The following is a 15,940-nucleotide window of genomic DNA, read 5'->3' on the forward strand; positions in this document are numbered from 1 at the left end:
TGCCTATCCAAGAGCATGGGATATCTTTCCATCTCCTAAGAGCTTCAATTTCTTTCTTTAGTATTTATAATTTTCACTGTAGAGGTCTATGACCTCCTTGGTTAGATTTATTCCAAAGTACTTTATTGTTTTTGAGGTTACTTTGTTTTTTTATAAATTTAATTTAATTTAATTTTATTTTATTTTTTATGGTACTGGGGATGGGACCCAGGGGCATTCTACCTCCCAGCTATACCCCCAATACTATTTTTTATTATTTATTTTGAAACAGGGTCTCACTGAGTTGTAAAAGGCATCACTAAGTAGCTGAGGCTGTCTTCGAACCATGGTTCTCCTGTTTCAGCCTCCCAAATGCTGAGATTGTAAGTGTGTACCACCTCACTTGGCTCTTTGTGGAATTATTTTCTGGATATCTTTTTCATGGTTGACATAAAGAAAAGCTACTGATTTTTCTTAGATTGATTTTATATCCTGCTACTTTGCTGATTTATTGATCAGCTCTAAATGTCTTTCGGTTGAGTTTTTTTGATCTTCTAAATATAATCATGTCATTTGCAAACAGATAATTTTAGTTCTTTTCCTATTTCCTTCTCTTGCCTTATCACTGTGGCTAGAGTCTCAAGTACTATGTTAAAAGAAGTGGTGACAGTGGGAAACTTCTTGTTTTGTTCTTGATTTTAAAGATAATTCTTGGAGTTTTTCCCCATTCAATATGATGCTGGCTTCGGGTTTATTGTATAATGCCTTTATGATACGGAATTAAGTTCCCTCTATTCCTATTTTCTGCAGGGTGTGTGTGTGTGTGTGTGTGTGTGTGTGTGTGTGTGTGTGTGTGTGTTACTGAGGATGAAACCCAGGGGCCTTCTACCTCCGACCTATACCCCCAGACCCATTTTATTTCTTATTTGGAAACAGGATCTTGCTTGGTTACTGAGAGTCTCACTAAGTTGCTGAGGCTGGCTTCAAACCTGTGATCCTCCTGTCTCAGCCTCCCAAGTACTGGGTTATAAGCCCGTGCCACCACACCCAGCTTCAGCGGTGTTTTTAACACAAATGGGTGCTGGATTCTGTCAAATGCTTTTCCAGCTCTGTTGAGATGCTGACAACTGTTTTTGACCACAAAAGGTAATTCATAGAGTGAATGTTGTGTGGTTGTTTAAAATTATGAAAACCAACACATATATTCATGATACATTAAAAAAGTCAAGCTGCAGAATAGCATGAGTGGTACGGTTCCTTCTTTGTAGAGAAAGCAAAGGACAAGCTGGGTGTGGCAGTACATGCCTGTAATCCTAGTACTTAGGAGGCTAAAACAGAGGATCATTGGTTCAAGGACAGCCTCAACCACATAGTAAGGCTCTCAGTAACCTGGTTACTGGAGACACAAAAAATAAAACAGAGCTGGGGAACTGGGTGTGGTGGCACATGCTTGTAATCCCAGTACTTGGAAGGCTAAGACAGAAGATTGCTGGTTCCAGATCAGCCTTAGCACTCTAAGACTCTCAGAAACCTAGTGAGACTCTGTTCCAAAGTAAAAAATAAAAAGGGAAGCCGGGCGTGGTGGCGCACGCTTGTAAGCCCCATGCTTGGGAGGCGGAGACAGGAGGATCACACAGGTTTGAAGCCAGCCTCAGCTACTAAGTGAGGCTCTCAGCAACTTAGTGAGACCCTGTTTCCAAATAAAATATAAAATAGGTCTGGGAGTACAGCCCAGAATTAGAGAAGCCCCTGGGTTCCACCCCCAGTACAATAAACAAACAAACAAACAAACAAACAAACAAATAGTTGGGGGTAGAGTTCAGAGGTAGAATGGCCCTGAGTTCAATCCTCAGCTAAAAAAAGGGCTAGGGGTGTAGGTTGGAAGTAGAATGTCTGTTCCTGGGCGCGATCTCCAGGTCCCCCTCACCCACACACACAGCAAAGGACAACATACAAAATATAAAGATAACTATTCATGCTTATGCATGCACAGAAAAAATTAGTCTAAAGAGAAATACAAGCTGAGTGTGGTGGCGCATGCCTATAATCCCAGTACATGCGAAGCTGAGACAAGAGGATCGTGGGTTTGAGAATAGTCTCAGCAAGTAGTGAGACTCTCATCAACTGAATAAGGCTCTATTTTAAAATTAAAAAAAACTAAAAAATAGGGCTGGGGATGTAGCTGAGGTAGAATGCCCCTGGTATCCAATTCCTAGTACCATTAAAAAAAAAATAAAAAAAAAAAACCATATATATATATATTACACAGAAGCCTGGAAACACTGACAATCTAGAGGAATGGCACCGAGGGGCAATTTCCACTTTCTATTTTATTTATTATTATTATTATTATTATTATTATTATTATTATTATTTGCAGTGCTAGGGATGGAACCCAGGGGCATTCTACCTTCAAGCTATACCCCCAGCCCTACTTTTTTATTCCTTATTTTGAAACAAGTTCTTACTAATTTGCGAAGGGCTTCACTAAGTAGCTGAGGCTGGCTGTGAATCTGCGATGCTCCCGCCTCAGCCTCCCAAATGCTACGATTACAAGGGTGCACCACCAGCTCAGCTCTCCACTTTCTATTTTATACAGGTCTACAGTTTGTACTTTTTAGGAAATACAATTTCCTGGATACATAATATATTCATATGCTAAGAAAAATAAAGGGAGGGCTGGGAGTGGGGCACAACAGTGCTTGCTTAGCATGTATGAGACCTTGGGTTTGAGGCCCAACACCCCCCACCCCCCACACACACACATTAAAGAGACAGTCCCTTTATCGTCTCACAGTCCTCTCCTCTCAGTCCGCATTTTAAAATAGGGTAATATATATCACATAACATAATATAATAGGGTGCCACTATTGCTGGTTCTCTGTCTCTCCCCATACACTAGCAAATACCATCTATTCTTATTCCTCCTAGGTTTTTTCACCCACATAAAGGAGTAAAATCCCTGGTTAAGAACAACTGGTGTTGTCTTTTGGTTGGGGGGTGTGTGGAGTTTGGGGTTGTGATGATTTTCTTTATTGTGATGTACCTTGGTGCAGTTTTCTTCAAGTTTTTTTGTCTTAGGGTTTGAGAACCTTCTTAGATCTGTGGGTTTATAGTTTTCATCCAATTTGGAAAAATTTCACTTGTTATTTCTTCAAATATATTTTGCTCCCTCTCCTCTCCTTTGATGACTATAGACCCTCCCTACTATTATCCTCTGCAGGTGAGGAAGCCGAGGCCCATGGGTGGTCAGGGGGCGCTGTAGGGTGGGGACCCAGGCCGGCCCCAGCAGCTGGACCTGCTCCTGTCGGCTTCGCTGCGGCCCACGTTTTCACTGTGCTGGGTAGAACTTACCCTAGGGCTTCTTCCTTCTCGAGGGCTGGGCTGCGGAAAGGCTGGTCATAAACTCTCCTGTGGATTTCAGGCAGCTCGAGCATCCTTGCAATCTGAATGCTCCACACTGGATCATCCACTTTGTCTAACAGACCCCGAGAGAAAGATGAACCAGAAGTTACAGAGAGCAGTTCTTTCTCCAAGTGAAGTCTACTGCTAGTACAGCAGTCTAGATGCACCCCAGTCCTCCAGTGAGAGAGAAGGCCATGCCCTGTGTGTCCCAGGCCTGGCCAGGGAGCAGACAGGAAGTAGGAAGGCCGTCAGTATATTCATTCATGTGATGTGCTGGTGGACAGCATTGCTGTCCTTCAGATTTCCAGCTAGGAATCAGCTAGCACAGTGTGAAGGAAACGTGGTGCGGGATGGTCCCAGTTCTAACCAGCTATTTTCATTTAAAGTTAATAGAAGCTAAACAAGATGGCACACACATATCCCAGTACTTGGGATGAGGAGATAGGAGGATTGCAGATTTGAGGACAGCCTCAGCAATTTAGTGAGACCGTGTTTCAAGAAGAAGAAGAAGAAAAAAAAGGCTGGGCATGGTAGCACATGCCTATAATTCTAGTACTTGCTTGGGAGGCTGAAACAGGAGGATCACAGGTTTGAGGACAGCCTCAGCAAGTAGTGAGACTCTCATCAACTTAGCAAGACCTTGCTTCAAAATAAAAATAAAATAGGAGCCGGACATGGTGGCACATGTTTATAATCCCAGTACTTAGGAGGCTGAGACTGGAGGATCGCAGGTTCTCAGCCAGCCTCAGCTACTTAATGAGGCAGGCCCTCCATAACTTAGTGAGACCCTGTTTCAAAATAAAGAATAAAAAATAAGACTGGGGGTGTAGCTCAGAGGTAGAATGTCCCTGGGTTCAATTCCCGGTACTGCAAAATGAATGAATGAATGAATGAATGAATGAATAAATAAATATAAAATAGGGCCGGGAATGTAACTTGGAGGTAGAATGTACTTGGGCTCAATCTCTAGTACCAAAAAAAAAAAAAAAAAAAAAGAGAGAGAGAGAAAAGAAAAGAAAAGAAAAGTAAAAGGTGGGAAAATAGGGGGCACATATTAGAGGTAGAATATCTCTGGGTGCCAATCCCAGTATTTAGGAAGCTGAGACAAGAGGATTGTAGGTCTGTAGCAAGCCTTAGCAACTTGTGAGGCCCTCTGCAACTTAGTTTCAAAATAAATAGGCCGGGCATGGTGGAGCATGCTTGTAATCCTAGCATTTGGGAGGCTGAGACCAGAGGATCATAGTTCGAGGACAGCCTCAGCTACTTAGTGAGCCCTTTGCAACTCAGTGAAACCCTGTTTCAAAAAATAAAAATAAAAAGACAAAAAAAAAAAAAAAACAGGGCTGGGAGTGTACCTCAGAGGTACAATATTCCTGGATTTCATCTCCAGTACTGCAAAACAAAACAAAAAAAGAATAAAAAATAGGGCTGGGGGTGGAGCTCAGAGCTAGATTGCCCTGAGTTCAATCCCCAGTGCCGCAAAAATAAAGAAAGACAGACAGACAGACAGACAGACAGAAAGAAAGAAAGAAAGAAAAAAAAGGAAGAAAGAAGCATGCTACCCAATATAATTTTCTCCATTAGAGTTAAATCTTCTGAACTTTTTGAAACTTCAACTTCGAGCTAAAGATGAGTTTACTGTACTCACACCCAGAATTGCAATGAGCTGTGCAGAAATGTCTTGTGCTTACAGTACAAGGTGGCGTGAATCTCTCGCGCTTCTCTGTATGTGTGGACATAGCCTCTGATTCGGACGATGTCCCCGATTTCTATCTTGGCTCTCTGCTCAATGGTCTCTTGAAGCTTCTTAAGCTGTGAGGTCACACTCAGCTCTCTTGCTGGGCTTGAGGCAGCTATGGTAAGTGAGGGCCACCAGGAGAGAGACAGGGAGGGAGGGAGAGAAAAAGATAACACAATCACTCCACCACACTGGAGACAGTTTGAGGATAAGAACAACACATGCATTTTCTGATTAGTTGCTCTACTAATCAGAAATTAACAGGAATCTTGTAACCTTTTGATGTTCTTTCCTGAATAAAAGGTATAAGCTGTAACTATTCAAAGCAAAGTAGAGCCAGGCATGGGCACATTTCAGTACTTTCAGTACTTGAAATTACTTTCAGTAATTTCAGTACTTGGGAGGCTGAGACAGGAAGGTCATTTGTTTGCGGTTAGCCTCAGCTACTTAGTGAGGTCCTTCAAACTTAGCAAGACTCTGTTTCAAAAAAAAAAAAAAATAGCCAGGTGTGGTGGCGCACGCTTGTAATCAAAGCCAGCCTCTCTGGCTTAAGAGACCCTGTTTCCAAATAAAAAAAAATATATAAAATAGGTCTGGGAGTGTAGCCCAGAGGTAGAAGGGCTTCTAGGAACCCCAGTACCACCCCCCAAAAAATAAATAGGAATGGGGATATAGCTCTGGAGGTATAATGGCCCAGTTCAATCCCCAGTACTAAAAAAACAAAGCAGAGTGGAGACAGGTATGGTGGCACACGCCTGTGACATCCCAGTACCTGAGAAGCCAAGACAGGAGGGTTGCAGGTTTGAGGCCAGACTGTTACCTCATTTCACAATAAAAATTAAGGTGGTGCACGCTTGTAATCCCAGCATTTGGGAAGACTGGAGGATCGTGGTTCACGGCCAGCCTCAGCTACTTAGTGAGGCCCTTTGCAACTCAGTGAGACCCTGTTTCAAAATAAAGAATAAAAAATTGGACAGGGGGTGTAGCTTGGAGGTCAAAATGCCCCTGGGATCCATCCCCAGACCTCCCCGCCAAAAAAAAGCCAAGTGTGGTGGTGCATGCCTGTAATCCCAGTACTTGGGAAGCTGAGACAGGAGGATCACAGGTTCAAGACAGGCTTAGCAACTTACTGAGATTCTGTTTCAAAACAAAAAACTGAAAAAAAAAAAAAGGAAAAAAAAACCGGGCTGGAGGTGAAGCTCACAGGGAGAGAACGTCACTGGACTCAATCCCCAATACCACACATGTACACAAAATAAAAGAAAATGGGGATGAGGATGTAGCTTGAGGTAGAATGCCCCTGAGCTACCTCCGCCACACACACACACAGAAAAAAAAAAAAAAGCAGAGGGTGGAAACAGAGGCTGGACTGGAGCCCTGTGGGCACGTCCAGGCTATTCCAAGCCATCTTTCTTGCTGTCTCACGCAGCACCACCAGCTCAAAGGGCTCTGCGTGGTCCTGAGCACAATTCTAACAATGAATTCAGTGGGTTTGGGGGCAGCAGCTGTAAACAAAACTCTAAAGTGTCCGTGCAGAGAGACCACTGCTCGGCATCCAACCCCTCCCCCAACTGCTGTGGGGAACTAGGGCGGCTTGCTCACTCTCATACCACTTAAAAACACAACTTTAGGCAGTTTCATAGGGAAAGGTCAATGCACCTCCTAAATAATCTCCACTACTCAACTTTACTTCCAAATCTTACTAGTTAAGTAACAAGAAGAGCCACACGTGTTTGGGAAGACAGGTGCTATTCTAAAAATGCCACAATGTATTAGCACATCAAATCCCGCAACCGCTCCTATCTGCCCATTTTAGAGGGAAGGACACTGAGTCACAGGGAGCCCAAGCAAGTTTTGCCCAAAGTTACACAGCTAGTTAGCGACAAAGCTGCAGCACGTGCTCCGGCGGCCCCGGCAGAGCCTTCCTGCGCATCCTGCGTTCTCTGCCGCCGCCCCAGAGGCGCTGACCTGTTCCGGGTCAGAGCTGGGTGGTGGTGTACAGGACTGTGTGTCCTGTTTTTCTGCCTGCCACTATTCTAGATACACATATGTACCATGGAATCTGCATAGCTCAGCATTTTAATGAACAATACAGCACTGTCTTGTGAATATGCCAGTTTATTTAGCTAAATACTTCCTACCCCCTTTATATAGTTTCATTTTTATTTTTATCACAAGTACTGCATGTGAGCTGACAAATCTGCATTTGGGTCCTGGGGTAAGAAAGAAAACAACTTGAATCTCAGTTTACAAGCGCGTGTGTGTGTGTGTGTGTGTGTGTGTGTGTGTGTGTGTGTGTGTGTGTTACTGAGAATTGAACCCAGGGGCATTCCACCTCCAAGCTACAACCCCAGCTCTTACTTTTTATTTTGAAACAGGGTCTCACTAAGTTGTAGAGGACCTCAGTAAGTAGTTGAGGTTGGCCATGAACCTGGGCTCCTCCTGGGACTACAAAGGTGTGTCCCCGTGCCCAGCTTCGGTTTACTTATGAGCTGTGTGACTTTGGGCAGGCTGCCTGACCTCACTGCCTCTGTTTCTCCTCTACCGCAAAGACTCTTTCCTCAGTTATGAAATGGGGATAACAGTGGAGTCCACCTCATACACAGACGTGTTCTGCACGATCAAATTTAACCCTTAAGCTCTGGTAAGTCAGAAGCCTAACTTCTGGAAACAATGAATATATGGTGCTTTATATACTGAATGATTAGGCTCTCTGGAGCTCATTATTTTGTTTTCTTTGGGGTCCTTCATGGGGGATTACTTGATTTTAAAAATGTACAAATGATTTTTCAATTTATCACGTTTTTTTTTTTTTTTTTGCGGTATTGGGGATGGAACCCAGAAGAATTCTACCTCTGAGCTACACCCCAGCCCTATTTTTAATCCTTTACTTAGAAGCAGGGTCTCACTGAGTTGCAAAGGGCCTCCCTAAGTAGTAGCTGAGGCTGCCAGCAAACCCGGATCCTCCTGTCTCAGCCTCTCAAATGCTGGGATTACAAGTGTGCACCACCATGCCTAGCTTCAGTTTATCACATATTGGCAGAATGTTTGCCATAAAAAAATAACTGAGCTACTTTGCTTTTACATGGCATCATCAGCAACGTGTGTCATCGAGACCTTTACTGCCCTCACAAATCACCATCATTCCTTAAGGTTTTATCTTGCTTTTAAACTATAAGGGAGGCAGCTAGGTGTGGTGGCGCATATCTGTAATCCCAGTGACTGGGGAGGCTGAGGCAGGAGATCACAAGTTTGAGGCCAGCCTGGACTACTCAGCACGATGCTGTGTCAAAATAAAAGGGGCCAAGGGTGTGACTCAGTGGTACAGCACTGTCTGGTAACACACACACACACACACACACACACACACACACACACAAGACAGGCTATGTGTTTTTATATAAGATAATCTTCCCCCTATATTTCATTGTGGATAAGCCCTTCATCTCTTTAACTCTTCAGTTACTTTTATTAAATTTCAGGGAGGTGTTATATAACGCTCCTCACTTCTTTTCTTTGTTTTTAATGTTTATTTGGATTAATTCTGCTACAAGAAAAGCTTAAAATACATATATATGTAGAGAGAGTTTTGAGTACATCCTCTTATTACTGATGACATATTTCAGTGTCTTGGCAGCAAGGGACTTATGAAAATTTAATGTGTTTATTGGGCTAAACAAACACCTCTCTCTTCTTTGGGCTTTTCTATGTAAGCTTTGAGGTAGAATCACCGTGGGTGCTATTAGATTTGTTGCCTATTCTTGTATTATTTCTGAGTTGTCTTCTAATAGAGATTTAATAATGGAGCGAATCTTTCTCATCATCCCTTGATCAAATTTTTTGCTTTCTGACATAATGTCTTTGTAATGTCAGAACCATTAGTTCTGACACACTCGGTTATACCCAGGGAAACAGCAAGAGGGAAAGCTAAAGAACCACGCATGCGCAGTTACCAAAACCTGCGAGGCCACCTAGGCGTTAACACCGCCCAGTTTATGGGGCTCTCTTCAGAAAATACCAAGGATAACTTTCTAAAGGCTGCTCCATCTGCACTACTTAGGCTGAATTTTAAGGGTATTTATTAACTTCACTGCCATTATGCAGACATTATTGGTGATAATAAATGCTTCATCTAGCACCACTGAAATTATCAGGCTGACGGCTGGCCTGAGAGAAAGAGGCCCAGGTTTCATTTCAAGGGTGAGCCAAATTGCAGAGAGAAGGCTCCAGCGTGTAATTTAATGAAAGTAATGAGCCAGCTGAAGCCTGACAGAACTTCATCTTAAGTGGTCTATTCTACCCTAAATGATAAATCCCCTCTAACATTCTAACACAAAGGGCCAAGCTTTAACTTTGCTTGTAAGCTAAGTCTGAATGGCACATTCAGTGTGACATTTATGGGCGCTAACATTACATTCTTATACTTTAATTAACTGGAACGTGATTCTGACTGAGACTAAAATTTGTTTAAAAAAATTGTCTTTGTTGGCCACTTTCCAAAGGAAAGCTTTTAAGCTTCGGGCAATTAAATTAAAAGGAAAAAATGGGCAAGTTGGGAACAATTTCAAAAGACCACTTCCTGTGTAATATGATAAGAATCATTTTAGGTTTTTTCATACTCTTACCCTCTCTTTATATTTGCAAAGCAACTTCAAGTCAAGACCAGGCTCTATGATTGTTCACTACATCTATTACTGATGTTTTAAAAATCTTAGTCAAAGCCGGGTCTGGTGGCGCACGCTTGTAATCCCAGCGCTTGGGAGGCTGAGACAGGAGGATCGCACAGGTTCAAAGCCAGCCTCAGCTACTTAGTGAGGCTCTCAGCAACTTAGGGAGACTCTGTTTCCAAATAAAATATAAAATAGGTCTGGGAGTATAGCCCGGAGGTAGAAAAGCCCCTGGGTTCCACCCCCAGTGCCACAAAAACATAAAAAAGTAAATAAAAGTCTTAGTCATAGCATTCTCAGTACAATTAACCAATTTTTAATCTAAAATTACAAAGTATAGAAATTATATAATATTTTTGAGCTGGGTATGGTGGTGCAGGTTCCTAATCCCAGTACTTGGGAGGCTGAAATAGGAGCATCCAGGTTTGTTGCCAGCTTCGGCTACTTAGTGAGACCCTCCACAACTTAGTGAGACCTTGTTTCAAAATAAAAAATAAAAAACAGGGCTGGGAGCCTGGCATGGTGGTGCATGCTTATAATCCCAGCGCTTGGGAGGCTGAGACAGGAGGATCGCACAGGTTCAAAGCCAGCCTCAGCTACTTAGTGAGGCTCTCAGCAACTTAGTGAGACCCTGTTTTCAAATAAAGTATAAAATAGGTCTGGGAGTGTTCATGATGCAATATTAACATTTTTGGGGGGAGCTGCTGGGGATTTAACCCAAGGGCATTCTACCTCTGAACTATATCCCTAGCCCTTTTTATTATTGTATTTTTTGTGGTACTAAGGATTGAACCTAGGGGTGTTCTACCTCTGAGCCACACCCCCATTTCTATTTTATTTTTGATCTTGAAACAGGGTCTCGCTAAGTTGCTGGGGCTAGCCTTGAACCTGTCTCAGCCTCTCATGTTCTAGAATTACAGGTATTATAGGCAGGTGCCGCTGCACCTGGCTTCAAGTTCTTCTCCAATTTAAATTAATAAAAAAAAAAATTTGGGAGAGTACTGGGGATGGAACCTAGGGTCATTCTACCTCTGAGATACCACCAGCCCTATTTTATATTTTTATTTTGAAGCAAGGTCTTGCTAAGTTGGAGGAGGCCTCACTAAGTTGCTGAGGTTACCTGTGAACCTTCAGTCCTCCCATCTCAGCTTTTCAAATACTGGGATTACGAATGTGCTACCATGCCCAGCATAAATTATTTAATGAATAACTTCTAGAGGAATCCTATTTTAACAATCAGAATTCCTGAAATTTATTTGAATGTATTAGTAATTTCAGAAAATCCAGATGACGGTAGCATAGAAGTTGGTGGCCACCATGTGGGAGGAGAGGTCTTCAAAGTCCTTGTTCTAAAGCTTCCTGACTTACATAATAGTTGTCCTGGTAGAAATGAACGGTGGAAGCTCCTGGGGACCTTTCCATATTTCTATAATCTCAGGAAGAAGCAAGTACCAAGAAGACAGGAGAAAGAGCAGCAGCGAGCCCAGGGCCCCAATTTGCAGAGCAGGTAAAGCTTTGGGTACAGCATTTCAAATCTCTCACTATAACTCACCAGAGAATAAATGTGAACACTTAGCCCTATGCCATTCTAATTAATGAGCTACACTGAGTAACTTTTCAGTTAGCCAAAAGGCAAGGCAACGTGGCAAATAAAATTACCTGATGAAGAGGCAGTCTTGCTCAACTTTTTCCAGCAGATGCAGTTTATTACTCCAGTGCTATCATCCACTGCAAGAGAAGCACAAAAGGCCTGAAGAGAAATTTGGGCATGGCTGGTGCATTCACATGTCATCGCTGCATTCAGCCACACTGAAAGATAGTTTCCAATAGCCCAGAAAGGCAAATCCCTTATCAAACTCTCCATCTGTAGAAACACTCTCTCCCAGTAGGAACTGCTTGCTTGCGCATCGGTGTAGTGCACGAGCCGGATGGATGCACTCAACAGTTCACTTACCCTCCCTCAGGGGCACTAGTGATCCTTATCTATACTTCTCTGCTTCAAGTGGTATCCTGAAGAAGTTATGTGCAAGCCAGGCGTGGTGGCGCACGCTTGTAATTGCTGCGCTTGGGAGGCTGAGACAGGAGGATCACACAAGTTCTAAGTCAGCCTCAGCTACTTAGTGAGGCTCTTGGCAACCTAGTCAGACCCTGTTTCCAAATAAAAATATATGTATTAAAAAATAGGTCTGGGAGTATAGCCCGGAGCTAGAAAAGCTCTCAGTTTCACACCCAGTACCACCACAAAAAAAAGTTATGTGCAGAAATCTCGATTACTGCCCACAGAGAAAATCAGCCTTTCTCTCCCTGAGTCAAGACAGCATCACATGGTCTGTGTTCAGAGGCACTTAGGGCCCTTGTCACCACTCTTCTTTCACTAGCTTGCTGACTCCCAGGACAAAGTGTTCACATCACTGAGATGCAGGAAGCTGGGCCCTTCGACGGGGCTTCTACTCCATCCTTTCCCCTGAGTGGGATTAAGGACAGCCAAGAACCTCAGAGAAGAGAAGCCACATTTTTCCCCCACTGCGGTATTAGGGATAAAACCTATGAACATCCTACCTCCAAGCTATCCCCTAGCCCTATTTTTTACCCTATTTTGCAACAGGGTCTCACTGAGTTGCCAAGGGCCTCACTAAGTAGCTGAGGCTGTCCTTGAACTGTGATCCTCCCGTCTCAGCCTCCCAAATACTGGGATTACAAGCATGCGCCACCACACCTGGCAAGAGAAGCTACATTTTTACAATGAAAAATAATTATAAGCCGAGCATGGTGGTGCACGCTAGTAATCATAGTATTTGGTAGGCTGAGATAGGATAGCAAATTCGAGATCAGCCATAGTAACTTAGTGAGAGACCCTGTTTCAAAAATAAAAAATAAAAAATGGGTAGGGGTATAGACAGCTCAGAGGTAGAATGCCTCTGGGTTCAATCTCCAGTACCAATCAATCTTGGCCACAAAAACAGTATTAGTCTGACTTATATTATTTCAGGTCCAAAAAAAAAAAAAAATGTCACGGCACCTAGATTAGTAGCTGTAAAGGAATTTGGACATGTTTGCTATAGAAGGCTATGTATTTTATCTTTGTCTAATTTTTGACAAACTCAAAAGAAAGGTTGTTAAGCACGGGGTCAGTGTGTCTCATAATTTAAAAAAATCAACAAGTAGATTGCATAAAAGTGCATATAATATAAAAGAAAGATAATGCAAAATGTTTTATTGATGACTTAAATCTCTGTTGAAATAAGTTGAGAATATTTCCTATATTAAAATAAATTCTAGCCGGGCGTGGTGGTGCACGCTTGTAATCCCCGTGCTTGGGAGGCGGAGACAGGTGGATTGCACAGGTTCAAAGCCAGCTTCTGCTGGCTTGAGAGACCCTGTTTCCAAATAAAAAAATATAAAATAGGTCTGGGAGTGTAGCCTGAAGGTAGAAAGCCCGTGGAACTTAGTGAGAAGGAGAATATCTGAGTTCAATCCCCTGTAAAACACACACACACACACACACACACACACACACACACACACACACACGTGATATGTTTGCTGAACTACCTATAAATCTAATAATAGATAACAATTTCCAAATGATTGGGTTAGTACTTTAATATATAAAAGAGCTCATATAACTTAATAAGAAAAAGACCAAGACCATAAGAGAAAAAAATAGCAAAGAAAAAATATGCAATTCACTAAAAATATAAAAATGGCCAATAAAAATCTGTTGCTATGCTACATTTAATAGTTACCATAAAGCCAGGCATGGTGACGCATGCCTGTACTCCCAGTACTGTACTTGGGAGGTTTAGACAGGAGGATCACAGGTTCATAGTCAACCGTAGCTACTCAGTGAGGTTCTCTGCAACTCGGTGAGACCTTATTTCAAAATAAAGAATAAAAAATAGGGCTGGGGATATAACTTGGTGGTAGAATATCTCTGCGTTCAATCCTCAATACAGAAAAAGAAAATGTTACCATAAAAAAAAGCAAATAATACTGATTCCCTCAGATGCTATCAGTACTAAGTTTCTAAAGACCAAGTCTAGGAAAATGCATCAAATTTTTAAATGTATAACTCCTCTGACTTGGTAATTACTTTCAGTAAAATATCCTTAGGAGAAAACCAGAATAAATACATCTCCTATAAGGCAGTAAAATTATAATAAAGATTTATGTTCACTGCTGTTAAAAGACATATATGCTTCTGGTGTACAACAAAAACCTTATATATTCTAGCCAGGCATGGTGGTGCACGCTTATAATCCCAGCATTTGAGAAGCTGAGACAGGAGGATCCTGGTTTGCAGTCAGCCTCAGCTACTTACTGAGGCCCTTTATAACTCAGTGAGACCTTGTTTCAAAATAAAGAATAAAAAATAGGGCTGGGGGCATGGCTTGGAGATAGAATGCCCCTGGGTTCCATCCCTAGTACCGCAAAAAAAAAAAAAAAAAAAAAAAAAAAAAAAAATATATATATATATATATATATATATATTCTATAAGTCTTATGTATAACCCAATTAATGTAAAACATTAAACTGCATGTTTTGATCAAAATTATCTGAAGACAATAAATGCTAATAGCATGCTGGGTGTGGTGGCACATGCCTATAATCCTAGTACTTGGAGGATTGCAGGTTCAAGGACAGCCTCAGCAAATAGTGAGATTCTCATTAACATAGAGAGACCCTGTTTCAAATTAAAACAGGGGCTGAGGGTGTAGCTAGAAGGCAGAATGACCCTGGGTTCAATCCCCAGTACCACACATACAAAAAAATTCCTAATAACAGTATCTTTTAGAATATGGGAAAGAAATCCCATATTCAATGTATATAGATTGCAGGTTTAATTTAAAAAACATAAAGCAGAGAAAGGCATATGTATAATAGTACTAATGAAATATAGCTTTCTAGATTTCTTCAACATTAGCAATATATTACCAATATAAAGAATGTTCAAACACTGACTGTTTTTGTTCAATTTAGTGTTTAACAGGACTTTTTTGGACTTCATTAAAATTTTCTGTAGCTTGAAATTTTGAGTATCATTTTTAAGAAGCAAAACCTGGATATTTTGAATTTTTAAAAAATGACAACTATAGGTATATCACTTCTCTGGCCAGTTGAAAATCTCAGTTTACGAGGGAATATAAGCTGGGTGTGATGGTGTATGCCTGTAATCAGAGTACTTGGGGGGCTAAGACAGGAGGATTGCAGGTGTGAGGCCTTAGCAACTCAGTGAGATTCTGAGTAATTTAGTGAGATCCTGTTTCAAAATAAAAACTACAACAGGCTGGAGGTGTAGCTTAGATGTAAAATGAAAAACTAAAATGGGCTGGGGATATAGTTCTATAGAAGCAGAATGACCCTGGGTTCAGGTTCCAGCACTAAAAGGAGGGAAAGAAAGAACAGGTAAAAGGAAATTAGCAGATGAGTATTTACTTTAGGAAGTACAAAGTCATTCTGCTCTTGACTTTAAGGTCCTGTTTTGAGCTCCGGCTGCTGCCAGGCACTCTGTGCACCAAGGACACTGCTACCAAAGCCCGACTTCCCTGGTCTGAAACCTCTCCCAGCAGATTGGGTGCCATGGTCGCTGAGGCCTGAGGCTGAGCGCCTAGAACAGGAGCATCCATGCAGTGCAGCAGTGTCTTCCCTGGCTGGGCAGCCAGTATGGCACCGGTATAAGTCTGTGCAGAAGGGCCCCGGCACAGGCCTGTGCGGAGGCAGGGGAGCCTGACCCAGGACGGCAGGGAATGGCTGCCTGGCAGGTGGCCCAGGAGCCAACATGGGCCTGGAAAAAGCAGGAAGAGAAGCAGCTCTCCACTTGAACAAACCGTGTGAATTCTCCATGCAAGAATGCTTCTGCTCTCAATTACTTCCATATTCAGATGCTTGCCATTTTCCCGCAGCCCACAGATGTGTCAGGCTCTCATGACACCCACTCAGCGGGAAAGACTTCTTGGGAAGAGTCAACGTGTGCCTCAATTTTTTCCCCCCAATACTGGAGACTGAATGCAGTGGCATCCTACCATTGAGCTACATTGCTCATCCAATTTTATTAATTTTTTTTTTTTTTTTTTTTGGTGGTACTGGGGATGGAACCCTTCTACCTCCGGGCTACACTCCCAGGCCTATTTTATATTTTATTTGGAAACA

The 15,940-nt window shown here is 42.3% G+C and overlaps 1 protein-coding gene across 1 annotated transcript in view; it reads right to left on the reverse strand.

Moving 5' to 3' along the window:
• Positions 1–15,940, reverse strand: part of STN1 (STN1 subunit of CST complex) — a gene marked incomplete at its 3' end in the record, with an annotated part of 43,067 nt that overhangs the window by 14,660 nt on the left and 12,467 nt on the right. Inside the window, exons 3-5 of the mRNA XM_080694857.1 lie at positions 11,449–11,517; positions 5,076–5,237; positions 3,334–3,457 (exon numbers count right to left, since the gene is read on the reverse strand). Of these exons, the coding sequence (XP_080550983.1) occupies positions 3,334–3,457; positions 5,076–5,237; positions 11,449–11,517 (355 nt within the window). The remainder of the gene's footprint in view (positions 1–3,333; positions 3,458–5,075; positions 5,238–11,448; positions 11,518–15,940) is intronic.

Source organism: Muscardinus avellanarius (assembly GCF_963383645.1).
Source record: "Muscardinus avellanarius genome assembly, chromosome: 4".
In the NCBI taxonomy this organism is placed as follows: domain Eukaryota; kingdom Metazoa; phylum Chordata; class Mammalia; order Rodentia; family Gliridae; genus Muscardinus; species Muscardinus avellanarius.